The sequence below is a fragment of the Lampris incognitus genome, chromosome 15 (assembly GCF_029633865.1).
Source record: "Lampris incognitus isolate fLamInc1 chromosome 15, fLamInc1.hap2, whole genome shotgun sequence".
Lineage (NCBI taxonomy): Eukaryota > Metazoa > Chordata > Actinopteri > Lampriformes > Lampridae > Lampris > Lampris incognitus.
Window position 1 is genome coordinate 45,101,672 of NC_079225.1, and position 8,278 is coordinate 45,109,949.

Sequence of the window (8,278 nt, forward strand, 5' to 3'; positions counted from 1 at the left end):
GTCTCTGCTTCATGTGAGGGTAAATGACTCCTCTCCTGCCCCGTCTCTGCTTCATGTGATGGTAAATGACTCCTCTCCTGCCCCGTGTCTGCTTCATGTGAGGGTAAATGACTCCTCTCCTGCCCCGTCTCTGCTTCATGTGATGGTAAATGACTCCTCTCCTGCCCCGTCTCTGTTTCATGTGATGCTAAATGACTCCTCTCCTGCCCCGTCTCTGCTTCATGTGATGGTAAATGACTCCTCTCCTGCCCCGTCTCTGCTTCATGTGATGCTAAATGACTCCTCTCCTGCCCCGTGTCTGCTTCATGTGAGGGTAAATGACTCCTCTCCTGCCCCGTCTCTGCTTCATGTGAGGGTAAATGACTCCTCTCCTGCCCCGTCTCTGCGTCATGTGATGCTAAATGACTCCTGTCCTGCCCCGTCTCTGCTTCATGTGAGGGTAAATGACTCCTCTCCTGCCCCGTCTCTGCTTCATGTGATGCTAAATGACTCCTCTCCTGCCCCATCTCTGTTTCATGTGATGCTAAATGACTCCTCTCCTGCCCCGTCTCTGCATCATGTGATGCTAAATGACTCCTGTCCTGCCCCGTCTCTGCTTCATGTGATGCTAAATGACTCCTGTCCTGCCCCGTCTCTGCATCATGTGATGCTAAATGACTCCTCTCCTGCCCCGTCTCTGCTTCATGTGATGCTAAATGACTCCTGTCCTGCCCCGTCTCTGCTTCATGTGATGCTAAATGACTCCTGTCCTGCCCCATCTCTGCTTCATGTGATGCTAAATGACTCCTCTCCTGCCCCGTCTCTGCATCATGTGATGCTAAATGACTCCTGTCCTGCCCCGTCTCTGCTTCATGTGAGGGTAAATGACTCCTCTCCTGCCCCGTCTCTGCTTCATGTGATGCTAAATGACTCCTCTCCTGCCCCATCTCTGTTTCATGTGATGCTAAATGACTCCTCTCCTGCCCCGTCTCTGCATCATGTGATGCTAAATGACTCCTGTCCTGCCCCGTCTCTGCTTCATGTGATGCTAAATGACTCCTGTCCTGCCCCGTCTCTGCATCATGTGATGCTAAATGACTCCTCTCCTGCCCCGTCTCTGCTTCATGTGATGCTAAATGACTCCTGTCCTGCCCCGTCTCTGCTTCATGTGATGCTAAATGACTCCTGTCCTGCCCCATCTCTGCTTCATGTGATGCTAAATGACTCCTCTCCTGCCCCGTCTCTGCATCATGTGATGCTAAATGACTCCTGTCCTGCCCCGTCTCTGCTTCATGTGAGGGTAAATGACTCCTCTCCTGCCCCGTCTCTGCTTCATGTGATGCTAAATGACTCCTCTCCTGCCCCGTCTCTGTTTCATGTGATGCTAAATGACTCCTCTCCTGCCCCATCTCTGCTTCATGTGATGCTAAATGACTCCTCTCCTGCCCCGTCTCTGCTTCATGTGATGCTAAATGACTCCTCTCCTGCCCCGTCTCTGCTTCATGTGATGCTAAATGACTCCTCTCCTGCCCCGTGTCTGCTTCATGTGAGGGTAAATGACTCCTCTCCTGCCCCGTCTCTGCTTCATGTGATGGTAAATGACTCCTCTCCTGCCCCGTCTCTGCTTCATGTGATGGTAAATGACTCCTCTCCTGCCCCGTCTCTGCTTCATGTGATGGTAAATGACTCCTCTCCTGCCCCGTCTCTGCTTCATGTGAGGGTAAATGACTCCTCTCCTGCCCCGTCTCTGCTTCATGTGATGGTAAATGACTCCTCTCCTGCCCCGTGTCTGCTTCATGTGAGGGTAAATGACTCCTCTCCTGCCCCGTCTCTGCTTCATGTGATGGTAAATGACTCCTCTCCTGCCCCGTCTCTGTTTCATGTGATGCTAAATGACTCCTCTCCTGCCCCGTCTCTGCTTCATGTGATGGTAAATGACTCCTCTCCTGCCCCGTCTCTGCTTCATGTGATGCTAAATGACTCCTCTCCTGCCCCGTGTCTGCTTCATGTGAGGGTAAATGACTCCTCTCCTGCCCCGTCTCTGCTTCATGTGAGGGTAAATGACTCCTCTCCTGCCCCGTCTCTGCGTCATGTGATGCTAAATGACTCCTGTCCTGCCCCGTCTCTGCTTCATGTGAGGGTAAATGACTCCTCTCCTGCCCCGTCTCTGCTTCATGTGATGCTAAATGACTCCTCTCCTGCCCCGTCTCTGTTTCATGTGATGCTAAATGACTCCTCTCCTGCCCCATCTCTGCTTCATGTGATGCTAAATGACTCCTCTCCTGCCCCGTCTCTGCTTCATGTGATGCTAAATGACTCCTCTCCTGCCCCGTCTCTGTTTCATGTGATGCTAAATGACTCCTCTCCTGCCCCGTGTCTGCTTCATGTGAGGGTAAATGACTCCTCTCCTGCCCCGTCTCTGCTTCATGTGATGGTAAATGACTCCTCTCCTGCCCCGTCTCTGCTTCATGTGATGGTAAATGACTCCTCTCCTGCCCCGTCTCTGCTTCATGTGATGGTAAATGACTCCTCTCCTGCCCCGTCTCTGCTTCATGTGAGGGTAAATGACTCCTCTCCTGCCCCGTCTCTGCTTCATGTGATGGTAAATGACTCCTCTCCTGCCCCGTGTCTGCTTCATGTGAGGGTAAATGACTCCTCTCCTGCCCCGTCTCTGCTTCATGTGATGGTAAATGACTCCTCTCCTGCCCCGTCTCTGTTTCATGTGATGCTAAATGACTCCTCTCCTGCCCCGTCTCTGCTTCATGTGATGGTAAATGACTCCTCTCCTGCCCCGTCTCTGCTTCATGTGATGCTAAATGACTCCTCTCCTGCCCCGTGTCTGCTTCATGTGAGGGTAAATGACTCCTCTCCTGCCCCGTGTCTGCTTCATGTGAGGGTAAATGACTCCTCTCCTGCCCCGTCTCTGCTTCATGTGAGGGTAAATGACTCCTCTCCTGCCCCGTGTCTGCTTCATGTGAGGGTAAATGACTCCTCTCCTGCCCCGTCTCTGCTTCATGTGAGGGTAAATGACTCCTCTCCTGCCCCGTGTCTGCTTCATGTGATGCTAAATGACTCCTGTCCTGCCCCGTGTCTGCTTCATGTGAGGGTAAATGACTCCTCTCCTGCCCCGTCTCTGCTTCATGTGAGGGTAAATGCTTCTGTGGGCTGTGATAACATGGATGGCGGGGCTGAACTGCCCCCGGCTGGGACCATAAACATTTAAATTGAATTAAATATGTGTCATGTGACGTGACCTCGCCATACTGTCTCTTGCTACCAATCAGCAAAACCACACACACACACACACACACACACACACACACACACACACACACACACTCTCTCATATACTCTTATCCTATGGGACGTATGTAGTAAATACGTGTCTTTAGTTATTTTACGGACATTTAACTCTCAGGTGAAGTGCATTGCATTTTGTTTGGGGGGGGGGATTTCCCCCTCCTTTTTCCCCCCCAATTGTACTTGGCCAACTACCCCTATTTACATCTCACTCTTCCTTTCCGGAGCCTCCGCTTCCACCTATGGTGGCACTTGAAAGTACTGTTCTGCCCGCTGTCTCCCCCCGCTGGCCTCATCTCTCTTTGACCCTCTCGCTGGGAGTTTTCCCCTTACAGACTAGTATCAGACACCGTGCCTCTCATCCACACGATGTATCGAATAGCAGAAACAACAACAACCGGATATCTGGAGCAAATATGTGCAATTTGCGTCCTATAAGTTGGGTCTTAAGTGCCATCCTGTCAATTTTGGTAATTTTATCTCATTTGAGGTTTTATGTTTTTTAATTACTGGCCTTTCCCCTTTTCTCTGCATCTTAATTTATATACCCCCTAATTCAGTTAGTTTCATCTCTGAGTTTTCTGACCTTTTATCTATTGTCAAGCCAAATTATGACAGGGTGCTTATTCCTGGCGATTTTAATATTCATGTGTGCTGCCCTTCCCATTCCATCACCTCACATTTTGTGGATCTTGTAGATTCTTTTAACCTCATGCAATCTGTTAAAGGGGCCACACACTCCAAAGGCCACATTTTAGACCTTGTACTCTCCTCTGGTTTCTCTCTGGAATGTCTCAATTTGGTGGATATGCCTGTATCTGACCATAAAGGTATCATTTTCAAAGTCCCACTACAGCTCGCTACTCCTAGTCATTATCCTAAAACACGATCTCGCATTCTCAACGCTGGCTCTGCAGTTAATTTCGGTGATGCTTTTAATTCATCATCCTTTAATCCCTCAATCCAGATGCACTATTAAATTCATTCAATGATCAGTGCCAATCCATCCTTGACCAAATTGCACCATTTAAAACTAGGAAACAAAAATTAAATAACCTCCCCTGGTTGAATTATCACACCCCTGCCCTTAGAAGACTTTGTAGAAAAACAGAATGACAAAGGAAGGCCATCAAGTCCGAATTAACACATAACACCCTTAAAAACCAAATGTTAATTTACCAGAAGGCAGTTAAGGATGCGAGATCAGCGTACTTCTCTGAACTAATATTGAGAAATAACCACAATCCAAAAGTTCTCTTCGGGGTAATTGATTCTGTCATTAATGATCCCTCCACATCTCTTTTTGAACCTGATGTTGAGTTGTCTGAAAATTCTCACTCATTTTGTAAACAAGGTGGAGAATATCAGGTCCCAAATCCAGCCAGGCTCTTTTTGTTCCATTCCCCATGTTAATTCTGCCTCTTTCACCCAATTACAATTTCAGTGTAAGAGACTAAAGTCTCCAATATGAGCTCCTCCTCCTGCATCCTAGACATCATTCCCACTAAGCTACTTAAGGAGGTATTTCCACTATCAGCCCATTATTCTTCAAATTCTTAATAATTCTCTGGCCTCTGGTTCTTTTCCAGTCAGTTTTAAACATGCCATCATTCACCCATTGCTAAAGAAACCTAATTTAGACCCCCCCTGTTCCTAAGTAACTACAGGCCAATCTCCAAATTGTCTTTTTTTATCTAAGGTTCTGGACAGAGTAATTTCTTCTCAGTTGATTTCTTTTATGAACACAAATACTGTTTTTAATAGTTTCCAGTCTGGTTTTAGAGCACTTCATAGTACTGAGACAGCTCTAGTTAAGGTCACTAATGATCTACTGCTGAATGCTTACAGAGGTGACTGCTCAATTTTAGTTCTTTTGGACTTAAGTGCTGCCTTTGACATGGTTGATCACAACATCTTCCTACATCGCTTAGAGACTTGGGGTTGGCATCAAGGGCTTGGCTGTTATTACACTCTTACCTCACCAAACGAACTTTTTCTGTTGTTCTGTGTAAATCGACCTCTTCAGTGGCTCAGTTGAGTTGTGGTGTCCCTCAAGGCTCAGTTCTTCGCCCCCTTCTCTTCTTTATATACATGCTGCCCCTTGGCCAGGTCATTCAGAATCACGATGTGCTCTACTATTTTTATGCTGATGACACTCAGTTATGCATGCCACTAAAACCCACTGATCCTAGCACCCTATTAAATCTCAGTTTGCCTCACTGACATTAAATCCTGGATGTCCAAAATTTTTTTTAAATTTAATGATGATAAGTCTGAGGTCATTCTGTTCGGTCCCGAAAATTCCATCAGTCCGTTTGCTACTAATCTTGGTGGTCTGTCAGGTAATCTTAAACAGGCTGCTAGGAATCTTGGGGTAATATTTGATGCTAACCTCAGTTTTGACAATCAAATTAAACATGTTGTTCAGTCATGCTTTTTCTAACTCAAGCTAATCTCCAAAATTAGGTCATTTTTATCAATTGCTGATTTGCAAAAAGTTGTACACGCTTTTATCTTTTCTCGACTCAACTACTGTAATGCACTTTATTCTGGTATCAGCAAGGGCTCCCTCCACCGTCTGCAGTTGGTACAAAATAGGGCTGCTTGGCTCATCACAGAAACAAGGAGGCATGACCATATGACTCCTGTGCTTGCCTCCCTACACTGGCTCCGTTATATTTCGAATTGATTTTAAAAACGTACTGCTCACTTTTAAGGCTTTAAACGGTCTTGCTCCTTCATACAGTTGTGATTTATTGACTTGGTATGTCCCCCCTCGACCATTAAGGTCTGCAGATGGAGCCCTGCTAGTTATTCCCAGGTCTCGGTTGGTTACAAAGGGTGATCGGGAACTGAATCTTTAGCTTCTTTTAAATCTCGTCTTAAAACTTTTCTTTTTATGGAAGCTTTTACAAATGTTTGATATTTGTTTTTATTTTTACTGTTTTTATTTTTACTCTTATTGCTGCTTTGTCTGGTTTTATCTGGGGTTTTTTTGTTTGTTTATTTGTGTGAAGCACTTTGTAACATTGTTTGAGAAAGGTGCTATATAAATAAATTATTATTATTATCACCCCACTCTTCCGAGCCGTCCCGGTCTCTGCTCCACCCCCTCTGCCGATCCGGGAGGGCTGCAGACTACCACATGTCTCCTCCAATACATGTGGAGTCACCAGCCACTTCTTTTCACCTGACAGTGAGGAGTTTCACCAGGGGGACGTAGCACGTGGGAGGATCACGCTGTTCCTCCCACCCCCCTGCACAGGCACCCTGACTGACCAGAGGAGGTGCTAGTGCAGCGACCAGGGCACATACCCACATCCAGCTTCCCACCTGCAGACATGGCCAATTGTGTCTGTAGGGACACTCGACCAAGCCGGAGGTAACACGGGGATTCGAACCGCCGATCCCTGTGTTGGTAGGCAGAGGAATAGACCGCTACGCCACCCGGACGCCCATGGCATTGCATTTTGATAGACAAAATGTGTTCTGTTTGGTTTGACTGATACAGCACAGAACTGTGTAGAGCTGAGTCATCAGTCTGTCCATCATTTGTCAGTCTGTTTGTGTGTGTAAAGTTTGATTGAATGATACACAATATCAGTGCCGTTAGCTTACTGAACTCTGTGTTTGTTTGTTTGTTTTTTTTTTCAGGATTATCAGACCTGGTTGGACCTCCGGGAGTTCGAGACGCGCCGTGGCGAACGCTACATCACCCACGAGAGCGACGACGCGCGCTGGGAGGAGTACGCTGACGAGAGAGGCCTGCACTACCCCAAGCACTTCATCATGGCACCCAACCTGGACGACATGGAGGAGGACCCCTAGTGGCACGGAGAACCACATGCACATGTGACTCTACGGCAAATAGGGCGAATCCCTTATGCCTTTGGTGTACGCCTTGGGTCCCCGCAGCCTGATGCTGGGAGGATTATCACCATGGGGACTGGGCGTTCAAAAGGCTGGGCTTGCTGTGCATCACAGGCAACACCTTGCAGTGCATCATGGGAACGTCAAGTCAGATTTATTTGTATAGCCATTCATCACAATTTAGTCCCCGAAGGCTGAATTGAGGAGGCTCTGTGCAGGAAGTCACTGCGAGACGCGGCGTCATTCAGGTCGATTTCCAAACATTCGAGACACCTTTACGTGTTTTCCTATTTCACTCACTGCCTTTTTTCTAGAAAGCCATACTGTCTGGACTGCCACGTGAGCCGCCAAGACGACACCTGGATATCTGGGTTTTTTTCTCCCAGAATTCAGCATTTCGTCTTGTTAATAACGTCAGTGCACTGCCAGGGCTAGCGAAACGTTCAGACCAAATCCTCGAGACTGTCAAGACTCTTTCAGCTTGAACAGCATATTTTCTTCTGACGTTGTCATGATATTTTTGAATTTTCTTGAAAATATGAAGTTATTTTTTGAAATGTTCTTACAAGTTGTTCTTTGTGATGTCTTTTTTTTAACTGGAACCAAACATGAAATATGCTACATGATGAATATGTGTTGACTGTTATGCTTTGTGTTATTTGTTGGGATGTCTTTTGCACTTTGGCTCACGTCTCTAAAGGGGAATTTTACTGAAAGGGAGTTTTAGGTTGTTATTCTGCAAAAGTCGACATTTTCTGAGATTTTCACCAAATCGTTTTTGTGGTGTTTCGTGATTAAAGTTCTGAGTCTTTTGCAGGTCTCTTCTTTCTCTGAACTGCGTTGCCTATGATGGGTTATTGTACATTTTATAACTTCATAAACCATCTCTGATCCGACTCTGTTTAACTGGTATTATGATTAAAAGTCATGATGAGAGTTAAATACCGGTACGAAAAACGGCAGTCCACAACATCTTCTGTCAGACTTCTCAGGAACAACTAAAAAAAACTCTAGAAATGTTTTTTTTTCCAAAGATGATTCTTTTGCAGAATAACAGCAGGAGAAATGTCCTCTGGCTCCCTCGGAGACGAAAGAGTAAGACTAGCTGTGAATCAGGAGGTCTTTGGTT

The 8,278-nt window shown here is 46.6% G+C and overlaps 1 protein-coding gene across 2 annotated transcripts in view; it reads left to right on the forward strand.

Moving 5' to 3' along the window:
- The window catches only part of LOC130124757 (serine/threonine-protein kinase D3-like), a 116,057-nt gene extending 107,791 nt beyond the window's left edge, over positions 1–8,266 (forward strand). For both annotated transcript variants that reach the window (XM_056294102.1, XM_056294103.1), the window contains exon 19: positions 6,934–8,266. In XM_056294102.1, the coding sequence (XP_056150077.1) occupies positions 6,934–7,107 (174 nt within the window). In that variant the 3' untranslated portion in view covers positions 7,108–8,266. The remainder of the gene's footprint in view (positions 1–6,933) is intronic.
- The last annotated feature ends 12 nt before the right edge of the window (positions 8,267–8,278 follow it).